Raw genomic sequence first — 21989 nt, 5'->3', positions numbered from 1 at the left:
ATGTGTAAAACTACTTTCTTTAATTTTCGGTATTTTCATACGAAACTCCCATGAAGCATTTCCGGCTACTTTCGCCATTTTCTTTTTGATCGAAACTTGCCGCGTCCTGTGCACCATATCGTGTTAAAATCGTGAGTGTGTCGATGAAAACAATTATCTGCATTTATTTATTGTGTTTAGTATGTTCTTTCATTGATGTTGATACTTTGCGAAAATGTGTATTTCATTTTTAACAACGTTTTATGGTTATATTCTTTGTTTATTTTCTCGCCCAAATCGATTAGTGTCCAACAATAACGCACGTGTGTGCTCATTAAAATTTCCGTTTGGAAATTGGCATGCATGATAATTTAGATCTACTAAATATATTGTCAATAAGGTAAACTGTGGTGTAATGATCAATAGTATTCTCACTATACGGGTACAGGAATGTTCGGTATCTAAAAACAGGTTGTTTCAGTACATTATCATATAAAAGTCGTTTCGGTAGGTATATTGTTGGCCTACTGATTGCATCCTCGTTACTTCTTGGGACTTACATCTCCTACGGTACACCCCTACACTATCACATAGTGAAATTGAAGGAGCTCAGCGGAAAACATACCAATCACAGGCTAGCAATTGATTTCCTTTGAAGCTAGGCCTACAGAGAGATGCCACACGTGTAATGTAAACGTAAATCAGAAAGCCTTGGCTAGCGAAGATGTCAACCACAGTGTACCATTATACGGCTCTTTTGATGTACATCAAAGGACTAAATTACCTGTACTGTTCTGTTGCCTTCAGTTTTACTATGAGATAGTCCAGGGGTGTAGAAATCGTAAGTGATCGGAACCCCTGGAATATATCGAAAATGGCTGTACTGTGTAAAAGGAGCGGGTCGGTGCGACTTGTAAATCGTGTTAAATACGGTCTCTGTCACTCAGCTGATGGAGCATGCTTCTTTGGCTCAGTCGGTAGAGCCGTAGATTTCCACACCGGAGACCTGGGTTCGATTCCTGGTCGGGGCACTCGACAGGAATGTGTATTTTCCCTGTTCTTCTATATTGGCGCCCAACTAAATAACCCATGGTAGGTGGTTAAAGAGTCTCGGGTTGAGATTTAGGAAATCTCAAGAAAAACAGGGGGAGTAGTGTAAAAGGAGCGGGTCGGTGTGACTTGTAAAATAGTGTTAAATACGGTCTCTGTCACTCAGCTGACGGAGCATGCTTCTTTGGCTCAGTCGGTAGAGCCGTAGATTTCCACGCCGGAGACCCGGGTTCGATTCCTGGTCGGGGCACTCGACAGGAATGTGTATTTTCCCTGTTCTTCTACAACTGTAGGCCCACTGTACCATGCCAAGTTACTGTGATTTCTGTGCACGCCCATGTATCGCCTACTATGTGAATGAGCACGAGATTTAACACGTAAATTTATCGGATCTAAATTTACCATGGTACTTTTTTATTTTCAAACGCTATGGGTACCTGTTCTTTCCATATACTTGACTTACAGGATACATGAGTAGATATGACCTTGTACACCTTGAATGTATTTCTGTTGCTATTTTATACAGATGGGTGATGATGATGGTTGTGTGGTACGTCTGAGAGGCCTGCCTTGGTCAGCAACAGCACAGGAAGTCCTTAAATTCTTTGGAGGTAAAGTTTAGTTCGTACATAGGTAACCTTTCTGTCAGTGGACTGTAAAACTTAGGTATGAAATATAAGATTTTTAGTGTATAAAAATGTAGTGTATTAATTTGCAATAGTTATTTATTATTATTTCCGATAAGCTGATTCATATTAATAATTAATCGGGTTTCCATCTGTCTTAGTATAAAAAGTGCAAATTATTCTTATCACTAATGTCCTTGTAAGGGTTGTTGTCAGGTAACCAAATTTTCAGATTTTATGTACCAGGTTACATATTCTCTTTCTAAGAGACTTCCATGATGTAATATACGAAGATAGTGCACTTACCAGGTTAGCAAAGGTAGAGTTTGTTGGTGCTGCTTCTAAAAGTAAAGCAGTATGTCACACTAGCCTATATTGCAATCATTTTAACTTATGTAATGAATTCATGATTCAGATGATGTTGCTGTTGTTGGAGGCGAGAATGGAGTCAATTTTACATTCTCCAGAGAAGGAAGACCTAGTGGAGAAGCCTTTGTGCAAATGGTCGATGAAGAAAACGTACAGAAGTCACTACAAAAGCATAATCAACACATGGGAAATCGATATATTGAAGGTACTATACGCTATTCAATTCCAAGACCACAAAAAGACCAATATTTTACATTTATGTGAATGGTTGTTATGTTATTTCAAAATGGTAAAAACAATATTTTACATTTATGTGAATGGTTGTTATGTTATTTCAAAATGGTAAAAACAAGGTTGTATTAGATATGTCCTGTTATGTCGCATTGACTCCTACAAGTTTGTAAAATAAATTTTAAGAAGAATCTTTCATTTTCAGTGTTTAGATCTAAAACCAGTGAGATGGATTGGGTGATAAAGAGAGCTGGACAAGGTCAAATGTCAGGATCAAACGAGGCTGTTGTCAGACTGCGAGGCTTACCTTTTGGTTGTTCTAAAGAAGAAATTGCACAATTTTTCACAGGTAACCTATTAAAAAGACCACAGGGTGGTAAATAGAATATTGATTACCTAGTCAGAAGTATACAGAGGATATATGCAATCTGATTAAACTGCAGATCTTCATTATCACTCCGGAGTGATTATATGGACCTGTGTTTAAATCAAATTGAGGATATATGAAACATTATATGAAATACTGCTCCTTTTTTTGATAGATTTTATGTAAAATATATTCCGATGAAGTTAAATAGAAGTAAAAGTATTTATATTTCCATGGAAGTTTGCTTTTAAACATCCTCTCAATGATATTGTTTTTGTTGATTGCCAAAAGCAGAGTGTCTTATGCTCTTACGATAGCCCAGTCTAATCCATGATCAAGTAGTTATTTCACCTGGGCTAGTCTCTTCGTTTTCTGAGCCTGTTTGTGAGATGCACAAAAACAAATCAAGGACTAGCTATTTGTACCATTAGAACAAAACAGGGAAGGTAAATTATTTTCTTATATTTATTCAGAAAAATCATCATGGAGGTGAATGATATGAACTGATATCTGCTGGAAAAATTAAAAATTTTATGGAAAGTTTATTATGCTAGTGAGATGCCCGGGCATACAATACTCTGCTATATGGAATGTACAGCTGTAGCTGCTTTTCAGAATATGTGTCTGAAATAATCCATTGGAAATTAATCCCAGAACCGACATTTCCAAAATTGAAATATAGTTTTTGCAACATTTCTGACATGAAATGGGATGTCTATATAATTTTTGCCAAACAATAGACGTTTTCAGTTCAGGAAAGGAACAAAATGAAAGAAGAAACCATATCTTGTTTGAAAAAAAAAAAGAAAAAATCTTCTCAATATTAGCATATATTGGAAACAATGATGGGATGTAGGCTTTAACGAAGGAAATACATTTTCTGGTGGTATGAAATTCAAACTATCTAAATTTTGTATGTAAACGAATAAGAAATTTGGTAAATTACATACGTAAATGGGTATTATATGTGGTTGTTAGTAGCAGAATTGTTTATATTTTGGACACGTGTGTGAATTGTTTACATGGATGACTGATGGCTTGTTTTGTTGGGGGGTGTAGGGTTGGAGATTGTACCAAATGGGATAATGCTACCTGAGGATCAACAGGGGAGAAGCACGGGGGAGGCCTATGTCCAGTTTGCTGAACCAGACATAGCGGAAAGGGCTTTGCTCAAACACAAGGAACGATTGGGGCACAGGTGATAGGAACGGGCCTTGTATGGGGCTTATTATTTTTCCTCGCAGGGCTTTCCCATAGATCTCGCATCATCTTATCCATCATAAATACACTTTCTTTTATCTAGAAACAGTCAAACGTTTTTGAAAGTTTGGAAATTTGTAGTGGAATATAAAATCAAGGCTTTCAAAGAAAAAGATTCGAGTAGTAAATCTTTTTTTTTTTTTTTTTTTTTTTTTTTCGAAAAATTAGAGTTTCAGAAATCAAAAGTAATTTTCATCATATACAGATACTGCTTCAGTATATTGTATTAAAAAAAATGTTTCCAAAAAGCTTTTTGAATATAAATGTGAGTTCTGAGATCTATGGGTGAAAGCTAGGGTAACCTTTTCTGGCTGGGTCATGGTTCAACAAGGTATGGCTGGGTCTGGCACACATGTCCTTGGTATGGCCGGGTCTACTTTGGGAGATGGGACCATGGGACGGTTGGAGAGGTGAGATGTAAAAAACCCAGTGTACAATGGGCATAGGAAGGAGTCTACGTAAAGAGAAAATCAATTGGTTAAATTAGCATTTTCATACCTGGAAATTTTGTGAGATATTAATGAATTTTAAGTTTGTTTTCACTAATTTTTTGTTTTGAATTAAATGGCTCAACTACCATACATTATACTTGGACTACACGCTCAGAAAAAAGCGGACATTGGTTTTAGGTAATTGGTGGGATTTGAAAAAAAAAATGGAAAAAAAATATGAATGGGTACATAAGTACATAAGTGATCTATGTGCACCAAAAACAAGAAGAGTAAAATGATGTTGAAAGACTTTATTTTTTTTAATAAATCTTCTAATGTATACGGCATAATATCAATGTACTGCCATCTTTTAAACCTTGTCCACCAAAGTCGGGGTAATTTTTACCAAAGTGTGTCGAAGTGGCAAAGTTGCTATAACACCGGTAGGCCGGACTGCAAAAGAATGATATGGCTATCCTCAACATCTAGCAGAAAGAAAATATTTTACAATGTGATTGAAACTGTTTAAAAGTTGTCAGATTCTAGCAAGTTCACATAAAAAAAAACTTGTTCTTAAAGATGAAAACAACACATTCTTATAATTGAAAGAGAAGATTAAGAATATTTAAGTTAATTGAAAATATTGTGGTTGAGCCATTTGTTTGATGTGATTGTATTTGATTACGGTAAGTGTTTACATTTACGTTAAGGATAGGGTAAAATTATTTTAGTAGTTTCAAATAAAATATGATAATTTATTATACTTTTCAAAAAGACAGAAATATTTTAATAACAAAGAGACAAAAAATGCTGTATTCGAGCAAAAGGCTTTAGATTGTTTGCTTGATACTATGTTTGTGTTTCTTATTCTTCTGATTTTATAGCACATAAGTAATTCTTTTTTGTTTCCTCTTTAAATATAGATACATAGAAATATTCAAAAGCAGCATGCAGGAGGCTTGTCAAGCAGTTGGACAGCCAAGAATGATTCGTCCTTTAATGAACTCTGGGATGCAGCAGAGGCGTGGACCCTATGACCGTAACAACCGCGGCTTCGGTATGGGTGGCGGCGGTGGTGGCGGCGGCATGGGAATGGGAGGTGGCATGGGAGGATATGGAATGGGTCGAGGAGGCCGTAATGTCAAAGGTTAGTACAAGTTATACAAAACTCAAGACGCCAAAAGATTTCTGAAACTTTGCCTATATATACAGTTGATTTTCCTATTACTACAAATAACGTTAATGAAAGTCCGAAGTCTCATTTTCTAACCTTTACACCTTACTTATCAATTTCATTAGAGTTAAAAAATCACTAATGAGTAGGGCTGTGGATTGTCTAACATGTGGCGATCCGATCCGATCCACGATTCAGGGTTGACGATTCACAGATCGGACCACGAATCACCAGTTAGATACAAGCAAAAGATTCAATTGAAATAAAACTGTTTTTATTGATAATAAAACCAATTTTAGCAGTTTTACATTCCTTATCATTAAGCAATAGAGTTACAGGTGAAGTACAGCAGGATTCAGGCACTGTAACTGTAAAAAAATCAAAGCATTTGAATTTTGAAATAACGTCATCTCAAAAATACTACTGCACATCAATAACAGCATAAATCAAAGTCAAACCATCTGTGAATAGTTACACTGTATATAAATTATCATGGTAAGGCATAAATCACCATATCAAAACATTTCATTGTTACTTTTATTTTGGTCAAATACAGAAAAACGTTGAAATTAAGAAAAAAAAATATTTAAAATCTATAAGAGTAGTTACAATTTACTTTGGTTCTAGGCCTATAGTTTTTATTTTTAATCAGGTGATTTATGATTTTGACTCATAATTAGCCTACCTTTCGTTTTTGACATGGGGTTCACATCTACAGTACTCAGTTGCCTAATATAATATATGCGTATTTTTAGATATTTCCGACCCGTAATGAAAACGAAATTGATAATAATCTTTTACATCTCTAGAAGTCAATAATTATTTTTTATCATTATGATTTTATGAAGAATTCACAACATTGCATCAAAGCGTGGGTACGAAAATAACATGTTGCTAGCTTTACTTCATGCAGCTCTTGTGTACTTCCGGTCTACTTCTAAGTAAAAACATCGATGATATTCAGAATTTCTTCCTTCACATTTTTGAGCTATGACAGCATTAAAGAAGGTATTATTTTTTTGCTTTTGAAAAATCGCCATCCACAAATATCAGGAGTAACGAATATTCGTTTTAGATCTGTCTCAATAATTCGTGAATACTCGAGTACTCATATACTCGTTACAGCCCTACTAATGAGTCTTTTCAAAAGTAATAGAAAGTATCTAGTCAAATGAATCTTAACAAACAATATTAAAAGTAATGAGAAATGCTAATGACTTGATTGCTAACTTTTATACTGAGGTTTGTTTTAAAGACCTACCTTCGTATACATATAAAAGGTCTGGATAAGTTATATAAATTCATTTAGATGTTGGAAGATCCAATAGCACTATTTTAAGACCTACTTTTGTTAAATTTCCAGGATTCTTTGAAGATGACTTTGACGATTACAGTGGTGGTTATGGTATGAGACAGGGCTACGGAGGTATGGGTAACAGAAGAGGCGGTAGTGGTGGAGGCGGTGGCGGAGGAATGGGAGGTATGAGACAGCAGCCTCAGAGAGGTGGACGCATGGGAGGAGGCATGCAACAAATGCAAATGAACAACAGATCAAGGGGAACAACTCCAGGAAGCTCATATGCCAGCAAATCTGGCCATTCTGTACACATGCGGGGTCTGCCATTCCAAGCTCTGGAAAATGATATTGCAGAGGTATGAAATTTTTATATTGGATACTTTACATTTAATTTTGATGTGGTATCTGGTAATGTATAGACTGTGGCTTCTCACAAACAGTTATGTGGGACTTATCTTACAATCATTGTAGAATTGTGCTAGAGTTTTGTGTATGATTTTGATTGGGTCAAGCTTTCGTTGAATATTCTCCAACATCAAGAGCCTGAGGGCTATTGTTTTAAAATTTTAGTCATAGTTAATTGTATTTTGATGAACAATAAAAATTTGGATTTTTCCGAAAATCAATAGATATTTTTTCTAGAAAACTAAAGATAGCTGAAGAGGTCACTACCATTACTAAAACATTATGGTTTTGAATGTCACTATTCTAGTTGCTTTGAGAAATGTTTAAGATCCAATAATGTTATCAAATATTATGATAAACTTTATTTAAAATTTTATTTTCAGTTTTTCAAGCCATTGAAGCCAATTTCCATTGAGTTTGAGTTTTCTGCCAATGGCCGACCTACAGGAGAAGCTAATGTGGACTTCGATAGTCATCAAGAAGCTGTTGATGCTATGAAGAATCACAAGAAAAATATGCGTAAGTGAATCCTTTCTTAAGAAAATTGGTTAAACAAGTTATGACCTTGGCATGCCCATTTCACTTTCTTTTATAGTATGCTATCAAACAAGGTTTCAGCATATCCTTTATATATAGTGGAATGAAAACTTGTTAGTCTTATTTAGAAATATTTGACCATGACATTATAACATGTGTAATATGTTTTGAATAATGTTTGTAAATATAAAATATGAATTCTAAAATATCGGCATTTGGTGTAATTTCATCATTAGACTGTAAGCTGCTAATGACTGAAGTGCTTGTTGTCTACCCAATCATCAGACATATACATTTTTTTGGTCATCTGACCTGAAGGGTCAGGATGACCCATTGTCATGCACCGTCTGTCGTGGTGCGCCGTCCACCGTGCGTAAACTTTTCATTCAAACGACTTCTTCTCAATATAACTGAAAGGCCCAGGGTACTGATATTTGGCCTGTAGCATGCTGGGATGAATGGCTACCAAGTTTGTTCAAATGATTGACCTTGACCTTGATTCAAGGTCACAGGGGTCAAATAGGCTATAATCCTTTAAACAGCTTCTTGTGAATAACTAAGAGGTCTAGAGACCTGATATTGGGCATGTGACATGCTTGGATGAAGGGCTATCATGTTTGTTCAAATGAATGACCTTGATCTTCATTCAAGGTCACAGGGGTCAAAAAGGCTAAAATCTTTAAACAACTTCTTGTGAATAACTAAGAGCTATAGAGACCTGATATTGGGCATTTGACATGCTTGGATGAAGGACTATAAAATTTGTTCAAATGAATGACCTTGATCTTCATTCAAGGTCATGGGGGTCAAAAAGGCTTAAATCTGTTAACGACTATATTGTATTGGACTAATAGTGAGATGACCGTTAAGGCCCATGGGCCTCTTGTACAATGGTATTGTTGAAAGTAAAACATTTTATTTCAGATCATAGATACATTGAATTATTCCTCAACTCCACACCGACTGGACGAACTAACTATGGCTCTGGAGGTGGATTTGGTGGTGGCATGGGCAACAACATGGGAGGTGGCAACATGGGTGGAAACATGGGTGGCAACATGGGTGGCAACATGAGTGGCGGAAATATGGGAGGTGGAAACATGGGTGGCGGAAATATGGGAGGTGGAAACATGGGTGGAAACATGGGCAACATGGGAGGAGGTGGATATGATGGAGATGGCTACGGAGGCGGTTATGATGGAGGTAAATACTTAAGATTGGAGGAAGGACATAGCACATGCAATATTAACCCTTACCATGGCAAATGTCATTTTCAAAAAACTGGCCTTGTCTGTTTATCATGGCATATGCTGTTTGTGTAGCCTCTAGAATGTAATAAGATATTTTTTTAATAACATTGTCTGTGCGGCACATATTGCTGCTAGGTTTTAAGATCAGATTTAATCTTGATAATAGAATTTTAAATTCATAACTACAAATGCATTTGAAAATTGATGAAAACAAACATTTGAGTGTGTTAAATTCTCATTAGTACATTCGTTTCTGTTGTTACCGTCCCATGGATGACTTAGTTTTAGTTGTAATATTTTATTTTACGCTGCATTTTGTCTACTTTTTATCCCATTTCTGTTGAATACATCTACACCATATACTTTTCTTTTGTAGGAAACAACTTCATGGGAAATGATGGCGGCTATGGAGGTGGTAACATGGGCAACAACATGGGAGGTGGCGGAGGAATGGGCATGGGCAGCGGTATGGGAGGGGGAATGGGTGGCGGTATGGGAGGAGGAGGAGGAGGAGGCATGAATAACAATCTTATGGGAAATCCCAACTACACAGCTTTCTAAACTTGACTTACCAGCTGATCTTTAGTTTCTAGTGACAGACTTTTTAAAAGATCAGTAATTTCATTGAGAAACATCTTATTTTTGTATCAATTTTGATGTACATGTGTATCTGTACTGGTGTCCTTTCCGCAGTCTTGTTATTGTGTTTGTTTTTACCATCAATGATCATCGTCATCATCATCATCAACTTCATCTTGGATCTAATCTCTCGGCATAGATGTCATCAATCACTGTGAAATAAAACTTCAAATAACCTTAAACTTTCTTCTGTTTTTCTGTGCCAAAGTATTACGTGAACCAGCTTTCTTCCGTGGCAACTTAATTTTGTGATTTTCATTTCAAAAAAAGTTTGCGAAGATTGACATTTGTGTGTTTAAAAAATGACTGGAAATCAAAATCAGTATCAATAATGTAGATGCTTATTTGCAGAGACAAACTTTTGTAAAGTTAACTTTTTTGAATCGCAAAATTCACAAAAGTAAATCGCATACAAGAGAAAGTTGAACTTTGGTTTACAGTTGTAGCAAACCCAGCACAATAATTCAATATACAAGCATAAGAAATTATTGGTGGTTTTTCAAAGGTCTTGTGCAAGTATATTTGGCCACTAGTAAGTTCCTTATTAGGCTCAAACATTTCATATTGTGCAATTTTTGTCAAGAATGGCTAAAAGAAAAACCAATATTGTATATATACAGTGTATATACGAGTCAAAATTTTCACTTTCCTAATTACTAATACCAGAACAAGAAAATGACATTTTAGTGATTTGAAATTTTTATATATGGCCTTAAGGGTATATATGATCCACATATTGTATATCCAATGTTATTTTGAAAAGATAGATGGTTGTTTTGGCTCTGTAATCTGTCAAGAATTACCCTTTATAATGAGTTTTGAATTTATTGGGTACTGTTAGTAAAATAATGCAAAATAATTGTTTATGAAAATGAGCAGCAGCTAATTTGCTTGTTTGCAACCATGAGTCAGAGTGTAGTTGATCCAACATTTCTTCTAGCTCTCCTGGATGTGATCAAAGAACATCCATACAACCATCCTCAATGCTCAAGAGGTTACTATGGCTGACTATATATCCACCTCTGGACTATCCCATAGTAAAACTGGAGGCAGGACAGGAAAAAACAAGTAACCTATCCAACTCTCTGCAGAGACTTCTTTCAAGATTGCAAAGAGAACAACGCCTGACTTCAAAGCCACGTAGTCAACCACAGTATACTGTATATCAAATAACCAAAGTTGCCTTCTGTTTGATGATGACATATTCCAGGGATGGATATAACGACGGTGAAAGTAACCTCTTCAGTATCGAGGATGCTATACAACTATACCAAATGATGCATTAGTCCAAAAAGGCCTGGAAAAACTGGTAGTATCTGTATGTCTTGTCATATTGCTGTAGTTTTCTAGCCGATCAAAACCCACATCTCACAAATAAAACGGTTAACTTGAACCCACTTGATCTCTAAAATAAAACAAGATTTAAAAACAAATCAAAATGATGACAATTCTGAGAGCATAGGGATAGACTCTTCCAACTGACTATTGTATGGATAAATTTATTTTCTATTCTAGCTTGTATAGCAAATTTGACTTTGTGAATACTAATAACAAACTCATAAAGACACTTTTGGAGAAATACAGCTAACAAAACTTATTTCATCGAAATTTCAAATTACAAAATGTACTTCAAAATGACTTCCTGGTATTTTCACTAACCAGGAACCAAATGGACCTGCAGTTCAATTAATCTAAAGGCCAAGATTGTTTTTCCAATAGTTTCCGAGGTGATGTGGTAAAAATCTTCACTTGCCAAATTGAACATGACCAAATTATGATCAGTATTTCTTGGTCCTTACAGAAGAATCCTTCACTCTTAAGACAAAGTTATCCATTTTTACAATAAGGGTAAAACAGTGACCATAACATCATGACTCCGACAATAGCATTTCAGTGCCTCAATTGCAACCATGGCATACATTGTCGATCACGTCATCAATTTTGTTGGTTAGTTGGTCTGATGTATGTGATGGTGGTCTGGCAAAATTTCTACTGAACCGTGAAACATGGACAGTTTATTCCTTTAATTTTAGTATAGCAACTAAAATAAACATGGGACTAACGCAGATAGGGATGTATCAACCCTTGTTGGAAGATTTTCTTCACTCCAGCACTCGACAAGCCTTGTGATGTCTTGCCAAAATATTTCACATGGGTTGAGATGTGGAAGTGTCGATGGATTTGTATATTGTAACCTGGGTATTGGCGACGTAGGTTCAGTCCTACAAATAGAGTAATCCAATCTCGAAGACAAACCAATGCCAGATTATATTAGTTTTTGTTGACAACAAAGCTTCAACATTTATGATAATCCATCTTTGTCCAATTCATAATTGCATCAAGATCTTACTATCAATGGTTTTTTTGGCAATGTATTATGCAGTGCATGAATTTAATAAATTAGAAATGTGTATGCAAACTGGAACTGCTCTCAGAGCATCACTCATAAAACATACCTTATATGCTGTAATCATGTGCTTACAAAATTTTAACTACCCCGAGACAAAATATAAGTTGTGGACGAAAAAATTTGGCCATATTTTAACTCTTTCTGTACCCATGACACATTTATCTGTGAGTGTAAACATACATATGCCTTTGACTTTTGAGATTTATTATTATGTGGTGATTCACATGCATGTAACATGGGATAGAATGCTATGTTAAAGGCATCACATGTTGTAAAACATCGCTAAATCTATGGAATTAGGGCGTTAACTCATTCTTCAGAAAAGGGGATAGGCGCTAATTACGACAAATACAGTATTTATATCTTAATCCATGGCTTGCATAGAAATTAATGATTCTGTCATCTTGGCATTTGAATAAATCAAGACTGATAGAGTTTTATGAAACTGATTTATTCATTCAAGAGCCAAATAAATCTGAAATAATTATGTCAATATTCAAGTTAAAGAATATATATTTGTGTAAAGACGGAAACATGTACAATTAACCACTAGAGTAACAGACAAATAAAACAGGATAAATATTCAATTTTCATATAAAATAAAATATATTAGAAAGGTTAATAAGTTTGATCTACAAAGAGAAAATAACCAAATCCTACGGCTATTCTACATATGGTGTACTATTAAATAACTACATATGGTGTACTATTAAATAAGTAACTCTCCTATAAAATATACCGGAAAAAAGGTAATGACAATCACACGAATGTCTGAAAAGAGATCGTTAATTTATGAAAGTCTTGGGTCTACTCCAGGAATGAGGAGGTCTGCGACTTGGTACACTTCCAGGTTGCATTGATGAGTTTGATAAATCCTGTGTCTTTAGGTTTCTCCAAACCTCTCATAACTCTCTGTTTCATAACCGACACAAACTCTCGATTGCTCAGTTGACCATCGTCTGAAAAAAAGTGGAATCATTAATTTACTGTATACCATGTAGTTGCTAATATAAGCACAAGCTTTAATTTTGTTATATTTGCGGATTAAACTTGCTGCACTCGTGAAATGGTGTAAATATCATGGTTGTACATCATCAATTGAATGGCGTTTAAAAGGTGATTCGCAAAAATAAACCACAGTGAATATGTTACAAACAGTAATTAACGAAATTTTTCAGGTATTATATATATATATACCCCGTATACAGTTATATGTGGTTCTGCAGGTAAAATAATATCTGATAGGTGTTTAAGATTTGTTACATTGGAAAACTTGGTAATTGTAAAATTTTTCATGAATGAGGAATTCCTAAATATTGTCAATCCTCAAAATATTAAACTATGGGAGGATGAAATTACCTTATAATTTCGAGCTAACATGCTTAAACTGTATACCATATCTGATGATTTATCTAGATTTCTTTACATGTCACAAACTTTACAAAACACTGGTGTTTCATTACCATGTTAATTTTGTTGAACAACTTTAATTCAGCCTTACAGACATAATGATGTGATTTAAATGTCACTGAAGTTGCGATAGTACTTACTGTTTTCATCAAAAAGAGTGAACACCACATTGACCACGTGGTCAGTGAGATGGACATGGGCCACAGTCTTGGCTACGTGTTTTAGGGTCTCTGTGAACATTTAATACAGAAAATCTTACTGGTATACAATACATCTGAATGATAAAGAGAGTTCTATCACATGACATCTAAAAATATCACATATGATTTCATTGTGCAATGTAATGAATTAAGACGACATCATTTGGTAATCATGGTAATGTCAAATTCAGAAGATGTCATTTGAGCAATGTCACATAATCAGCAAAATATTTTCAAATGTGACAGGTTCAGTAGTTGTCATTGTACAATGTCACAGATCAGACAATGTCATTGTACAATGTCACAGATCAGACAATGTCATTGTACAATGTCACAGATCAGACAATGTCATTGTACAATGTCACAGATCAGACAATGTCATTGTACAATGTCACAGATCAGACAATGTCATTGTACAATGTCACAGATCAGACAATGTCATTGTACAATGTCACAGATCAGACAATTTCATTGTACGAATGTCACAGATCAGACAATGTCATTGTACAATGTCACAGATCAGACAATGTCATTGTACAATGTCACAGATCAGACAATGTCATTGTACAATGTCACAGATCAGACAATGTCATTGTACAATGTCACAGATCAGACAATGTTCATTGTACAATGTCACAGATCAGACAATGTCATTGTACAATGTCACAGATCAGACAATGTCATTGTACATGTCACAGATCAGTTGATTCATTGTACAATGTCACAGATCAGACAAATGTCATTGTACAATGTCACAGATCAGACAATGTCATTGTACAATGTCACAGATCAGACAATGTCATTGTACAATGTCACAGATCAGACAATGTCACAGATCAGACAATGTCATCAACAATGTCACAGATCAGACAATGTCATTGTACAATGTCACAGATCAGACAATGTCATTGTACAATGTCACAGATCAGACAATGTCATTGTACAATGTCACAGATCAGACAATGTCATTGTACGATGTCACAGATCAGACAATGTCATTGTACAATGTCACAGATCAGACAATGTCATTGTACGATGTCACAGATCAGACATGTCATTGTACAATGTCACAGATCAGACATGTCACCGTACATGTCACAGATCAGACAATGTCACATACAATGTCACAGATCAGACAATGTCATCATACAATGTCACAGATCAGACAATGTCACTGTACAATGTCAGGGATCAGACAATGTCATCGTACAATTTCGCGGATCAGAAGATAAAAATGTCATAGTACAATGCCACATTCAGTAGATATTTTGTGCAATGTCACAGATTCAGAGGATATCAATGTACCATATCACTTACCCAAAAAATGTCGTAGTAGAATGTCAGATTCAGTAGATATTTTGTGCAATGTCACATAATCTAATAGAAGATGTCATTTTACAATGTCACAGATCAGATAATGTAATTTCACAATGTAACATTCAGTAGAAGTCATTTTACAATGTCAAAGACCAGAAGACTTCATTTTACTATTATCACAGATTTAGAAGATGTCATTTTACAATGTCACGCATGTCGTGCAATCCCATGATATCGATGTATTATATTACAGATTCAGTAGGTGTAATAGAGTATTTTCTGACTTCCTACCTTCGTCAATGGAGACTCCAGCCAGATGGTAAAAACTCAAAGCAGTGTCAACATCATTGATGCTCTTCAGGAAACGCCAGAAGTTGGTGTATTCCTCAAATGTGATACCCTGTATAAAGAAAATTTTAGTAATGTGAGACCATGAACTACTAGCAGAATGGATGTGAAGAACTCTGAAGGCTTGAAATACCAGGTATAGAATGATTACACATTTGTCTACGTACCTCTAAGTCTTATATATGTAACAAAAAAAAAAAAAAAAATGTATTAAATGAAATACCAATTCTATTTTGTTGATGCCACTATTAATTATATAGTGCTCAACTTCTGTTTAAATATCTATTCTGTTGCTTAGTTAGATTGGATTACAGACTTGATTACAACTTTACTATTATTGTATGTTTATTCAACTTTTTCCTGATGAAAATTGAACAAAACCTTTTTTTTTTAAACATTTTTGTCCTCTATGTTTTAACAAATGTCTGATACCGCCATTCAGTACATCATAAGGCAAGGCCACAATTACTCATTAGAGGGCGCTGTTTTCACAATATTTAAATAGAACTTTGATTTTTAAATTTACCTGGGTTCAAATTTAAAGAGCTTGAAAGTTTTGGCACTGAAAACCATTACACTCATTATTTGCAGAATCAGAAGAAAAATAAATAATAACATGAGAACTTCCATGTACCTGTGGTTCTTCTTTAAACTTCTTGATAACCCTTTTCAGCATGCGGGTCTTCTTTTTGTCTGGGTAGCCTGCATATGTCAGTAGAATTCTTCCAAAATCTTTTTCCAGGATCTTTCCATCCTCAGGGTCATAACGGTCAAACTAGATAACCATAAAAATAACATATACTGGCCATGTCAGACAGGTCCACTGTTCTTTTCATCCTTACTACAGGTTAACTCTTTCACCCCTTGAAATTCCATAATGGACTGGTCTAGTCTTTGATTAAGAAGAGCCTAAATGTGTCGTCAGGGGTGAACAAGTTAAAGAAACTGATTAAGGCAATAATGGAGATGTTATCAATATTTCCTTTCCTTGTAGGGTTGAACAAACAAATCCTACTCAAAGTGAGTTCGCCTTGCGTCCAATTCAAATAGTGTGAATCACACATACAGTTAAAAACCTCTCTAACTCAAAGTCAACAGGTCCATGGTAACACTTTGAGTTATCCCCGAGTAAATCGGTTAAATTTATGGGAATACCTGTGTAGTGAAAGTGTTAATGGCACCAACAAAACACTTAAAATAAACTTTTTTTTCTTCTTTTGATGTAATCCGGTTTCGGCCCAATAAGTGCCATTCCTATAAATGCCCTTCCCCCTTTTAATACCTTAATTTCATTTACCGTAAATTAAATGCAGATTGAAAATATGAAAATTGTGTAGGTTTCTTTACTGATTTCTTTTGAAAATTGATTATAACTTATTTTGAGCAAATTCCTTTATGAAAGGCTAGTAACGAATTTTGGTTCTATAAGCGCCCCCTTATTTCTTTTGATTTTTATGGTTCCTAGGCGGTAATAGGGTCCAATACAGTCTTTGAGTTTGTATAATTATTCATCAAATTTATTAATCACAGTCTTCATTGAAGATGTTTCCAGGTTGGGTAAATACCTCAATTCTGAGCACTTCATTCTGGACTTGCTGCTGGAAGGCTAAGAACACTGGCACAGTCAGTTTCTTCTTTCCCTCCGTCCCAAAAAAGTAAGTGACCAATGCTGAGCTAACACCCTTCATTACATTACCAGTCACTGCGTGGTCGCGGTGCCGCATACCAATGCTTGTCTGGTTACGGATGATTTGATGAACCTAGATACAAAATGTGACATATCTGTGTAGTCCAGCTAGATATTGTGTACGACCAGGAAAAACAGTCTATCTCATCTTCTTGGAGTGTAATCTAATCTGAAGCCTTGGCTAGCGAGTCTTTTTTCAGCCCTCTGAGAGTGAGACAGGAAAATCTTACAATGGGTCTGTTTAATTTTTGTTACAAAAACGTAGTGGGCCTTTAAGGCATATGAAAGGGACTCAAAACCGAGAGTCATTATCTAACTCTACACTTATTATCTACCTTGTGGAACTCTTCCACGTCCACATTGCCGTCTCCATCCAGATCGAACATACGGAAAGCAATTTGGAAATTCCTTGGTGGTGCTGTGACAATAAAAAGAAATACATTTGTAGAAATTAAAGGTACAACTAAAATTGAACTTGTACAAAATGCTCAAGCTCCTGTAACTCAAACCATCGGATCTACAGGAGAAGCTAATGTGGACTTCGATAGTCATCAAGAAGCTGTTGATGCTATGAAGAATCACAAGAAAAATATGCGTTAAGTGAATCCTTTCTTAAGAAAATTGGTTAAACAAGTTATGACCTTGGCATGCCCATTTCACTTTCTTTTATAGTATGCTATCAAACAAGGTTTCAGCATATCCTTTATAGATAGTGGAATGAAAACTTGTTAGTCTTATTTAGAAATATTTGACCATGACATTATAACATGTGTAATATGTTTTGAATAATGTTTGTAAATATATAAATATGAATTCTAAAATATCGGCATTTGGTGTAATTTCATCATTAGACTGTAAGCTGCTAATGACTGAAGTGCTTGTTGTCTACCCAATCATCAGACATATACATTTTTTTTGGTCATCTGACCTGAAGGGTCAGGATGACCCATTGTCATGCACCGTCTGTCGTGGTGCGCCGTCCACCGTGCGTAAACTTTTCATTCAAACGACTTCTTCTCAATATAACTGAAAGGCCCAGGGTACTGATATTTGGCCTGTAGCATGCTGGGATGAATGGCTACCAAGTTTGTTCAAATGATTGACCTTGACCTTGATTCAAGGTCACAGGGGTCAAATAGGCTATAATCCTTTAAACAGCTTCTTGTGAATAACCAAGAGGTCTAGAGAACTGATATTGGGCATGTGACATGCTTGGATGAAGGGCTATCATGTTTGTTCAAATGAATGACCTTGATCTTCATTCAAGGTCACAGGGGTCAAAAAGGCTAAAATCTTTAAACAACTTCTTGTGAATAACTAAGAGCTATAGAGACCTGATATTGGGCATTTGACATGCTTGGATGAAGGACTATAAAATTTGTTCAAATGAATGACCTTGATCTTCATTCAAGGTCATGGGGGTCAAAAAGGCTTAAATCTGTTAACGACTATATTGTATTGGACTAATAGTGAGATGACCGTTAAGGCCCATGGGCCTCTTGTACAATGGTATTGTTGAAAGTAAAACATTTTATTTCAGATCATAGATACATTGAATTATTCCTCAACTCCACACCGACTGGACGAACTAACTATGGCTCTGGAGGTGGATTTGGTGGTGGCATGGGCAACAACATGGGAGGTGGCAACATGGGTGGAAAACATTGGTGGCAACATGGGTGGCAACATGAGTGGCGGAAATATGGGAGGTGGAAACATGGGTGGCGGAAATATGGGAGGTGGCAACATGGGTGGAAACATGGGCAACATGGGAGGAGGTGGATATGATGGAGATGGCTACGGAGGCGGTTATGATGGAGGTAAATACTTAAGATTGGAGGAAGGACATAGCACATGCAATATTAACCCTTACCATGGCAAATGTCATTTTCAAAAAACTGGCCTTGTCTGTTTATCATGGCATATGCTGTTTGTGTAGCCTCTAGAATGTAATAAGATATTTTTTTAATAACATTGTCTGTGCGGCACATATTGCTGCTAGGTTTTAAGATCAGATTTAATCTTGATAATAGAATTTTAAATTCATTACTACAAATGCATTTGAAAATTGATGAAAACAAACATTTGAGTGTGTTAAATTCTCATTAGTACATTCGTTTCTGTTGTTACCGTCCCATGGATGACTTAGTTTTAGTTGTAATATTTTATTTTACGCTGCATTTTGTCTATACTTTTTTCTATCCCATTTCTGTTTAATGACATACATCTAACACCATATACTTATTTCTTTTGTAGGAACACAACTTCATGGGAAATGCATGGCGGCTATGGAGGTGGTAACAATGGGCAACAACATGGGAGGTTGGCGGAGGAATGGGCATGGGCAGCGGTATGGAACCGGGGAGAATGGGTGAGCGCACCAGGTATGGGAGGAGGAGGAGAAGAGGCTATGAATAACAATCTTATGGGAGTCATTCCCCAACATACACAGCTTTTCTAAACTTGACTTACCAGCTGATTCTTATAGTTTCTATGTGACAGACTTTTTAAAAGATCAGTAATTTCATTGAGAAAACATCTTATTTTTGTGTATCATTTTTTGATGTACATGTGTACTGTACCTGGTGTCCTCAGTATGGGATCCGCAGTCTTGTTATTATGTGTGTTGTTTTTATACCATCAATCATCATATCGTCATCATCATCATCAACTTCATCGTGGATCTAATCTCTCGGCATAGATGTCATCAATCACTGTGAAATAAAACTTCAAATAACCTTAAACTTTCTTTCTTCTGTTTTTCTGTGCCAAAGTATTACGTGAACCAGCTTTCTTCCGTGGCAACTTAATTTTGTGATTTCATTTCAAAAAAAGTTTGCGAAGATTGACATTTGTGTGTTTAAAAAATGACTGGAAATCAAAATCAGTATCAATAATGTAGATGCTTATTTGCAGAGACAAACTTTTGTAAAGTTAACTTTTTTGAATCGCAAAATTCACAAAAGTAAATCGCATACAAGAGAAAGTTGAACTTTGGTTTACAGTTGTAGCAAACCCAGCACAATAATTCAATATACAAGCATAAGAAATTATTGGTGGTTTTTCAAAGGTCTTGTGCAAGTATATTTGGCCACTAGTAAGTTCCTTATTAGGCTCAAACATTTCATATTGTGCAATTTTTGTCAAGAATGGCTAAAAGAAAAACCAATATTGTATATATACAGTGTATATACGAGTCAAAATTTTCACTTTCCTAATTACTAATACCAGAACAAGAAAATGACATTTTAGTGATTTGAAATTTTTATATATGGCCTTAAGGGTATATATGATCCACATATTGTACATCCAATGTTATTTTGAAAAGATAGATGGTTGTTTTGGCTCTGTAATCTGTCAAGAAATACCCTATATAATGATAGTTTTGAATTTATTGGGTACTGTTAGTAAAATAATGCAAAATAATTGTTTATGAAAATGAGCAGCAGCTAATTTTGCTTGTTTGCAACCATGAGTCAGAGTGTAGTTGATCCAACATTTCTTCTAGCTCTCCTGGATGTGATCAAAGAACATCCATACAACCATCCTCAATGCTCAAGAGGTTACTATGGCTGACTTATATATCCACCTCTGGACTATCCCATAGTAAAACTGGAGGCAGGACAGGAAAAAACAACTGACCTATCCAACTCTCTGCAGAGACTTCTTTCAAGATTGCAAAGAGAACAACGCCTGACTTCAAAGCCATGTAGTCAACCACAGTATACTGTATATCAAATAACCAAAGTTGCCTTCTGTTTCATGATTACATATTCCAGGGATGGATATAACGACGGTGAAAGTAACCTCTTCAGTATCGAGGATGCTATACAACCAAATGATGCATTAGTCCAAAAAGGCCTGGAAAAACTGGTAGTATCTGTATGTCTTGTCATATTGCTGTAGTTTTCTAGCCGATCAAAACCCACATCTCACAAATAAAACGGTTAACTTGAACCCACTTGATCTCTAAAATAAAACAAGATTTAAAAACAAATCAAAATGATGACAATTCTGAGAGCATAGGGATAGACTCTTCCAACTGACTATTGTATGATAAATTTATTTTCTATTCTAGCTTGTATAGCAAATTTGACTTTGTGAATACTAATAACAAACTCATAAAGACACTTTTGGAGAAATACAGCTAACAAAACTTATTTCATCAAAATTTCAAATTACAAAATGTACTTCAAAATGACTTCTGGTATTTTCACTAACCAGGAACCAAATGGACCTGCAGTTCAATTAATCTAAAGGCAAAGATTGTTTTTCCAATAGTTTCCGAGGTAATGTGGTAAAAATCTTCACTTGCCAAATTGAACATGACCAAATTATGATCAGTTTTCTTGGTCCTTACAGAAGAATCCTTCACTCTTAAGACAAAGTTATCCATTTTTACAATAAGGGTAAAACAGTGACCATAACATCATGACTCCGACAATAGCATTTCAGTGCCTCAATTGCAACCATGGCATACATTGTCGATCACATCATCAATTTTGTTGGTTAGTTGGTCTGATGTATGTGATGGTGGTCTGGCAAAATTTCTACTGAACCGTGAAACATGGACAGTTTATTCCTTTAATTTTAGTATAGCAAATAAAATAAACATGGGACTAACGCGGATAGGGATGTATCAACCCTTGTTGGAAGATTTTCTTCACTCCAGCACTCGACGAGCCTTGTGATGTCTTGCCAAAATATTTCACATGGGTTGAGATGTGTAAGTTTCGATGGTTTTGTATATTGTAACCTGGGTATTGGCGACATAGGTTCAGTCCTACAAATAGAGTAATCCAATCTCGAAGACAAACCAATGCCAGATTATATTAGTTTTTGTTGACAACAAAGCTTCAACATTTATGATAATCCATCTTTGTCCAATTCATAATTGCATCAAGATCTTACTATCAATGGTTTTTTTGGCAATGTATTATGCAGTGCATGAATTTAATAAATTAGAAATGTGTATGCAAACTGGAACTGCTCTCAGAGCATC

At 35.5% G+C, this 21989-nt stretch overlaps 2 protein-coding genes across 2 annotated transcripts; one reads left to right on the top strand and one right to left on the bottom strand.

Annotated features, from left to right (window-relative positions):
* Positions 1-3: 3 nt before the first annotated feature.
* On the top strand, positions 4-9797 carry LOC138323529 (heterogeneous nuclear ribonucleoprotein H3-like). Its single transcript, XM_069268184.1, has 10 exons — positions 4-131; positions 1556-1640; positions 2071-2229; positions 2461-2604; positions 3682-3820; positions 5237-5460; positions 6851-7140; positions 7573-7708; positions 8651-8929; positions 9353-9797. The coding sequence occupies exons 2-10, from the start codon at positions 1556-1558 to the stop codon at positions 9535-9537; spliced, it is 1641 nt and encodes a 546-aa protein (XP_069124285.1). The 5' UTR covers positions 4-131; the 3' UTR covers positions 9538-9797.
* Positions 9798-12457: 2660 nt separating this feature from the next.
* On the bottom strand, positions 12458-17414 carry LOC138323528 (calcium uptake protein 1 homolog, mitochondrial-like). Its single transcript, XM_069268183.1, has 6 exons — positions 17323-17414; positions 16866-17060; positions 15935-16075; positions 15244-15352; positions 13576-13665; positions 12458-12984 (listed from the first exon to the last, which is right to left on the bottom strand). Exons 1-6 carry the CDS (start codon positions 17371-17373, stop codon positions 12833-12835), a joined length of 738 nt encoding a protein of 245 aa, XP_069124284.1. The 5' UTR covers positions 17374-17414; the 3' UTR covers positions 12458-12832.
* Between the last annotated feature and the right edge of the window lie 4575 nt (positions 17415-21989).

The sequence above is a fragment of the Argopecten irradians genome, chromosome 5, assembly GCF_041381155.1.
Source record: "Argopecten irradians isolate NY chromosome 5, Ai_NY, whole genome shotgun sequence".
Taxonomy (NCBI): domain Eukaryota; kingdom Metazoa; phylum Mollusca; class Bivalvia; order Pectinida; family Pectinidae; genus Argopecten; species Argopecten irradians.
Note: the sequence above shows the minus strand (reverse complement) of the source record. Positions and strands in the feature narration are given on the sequence as shown.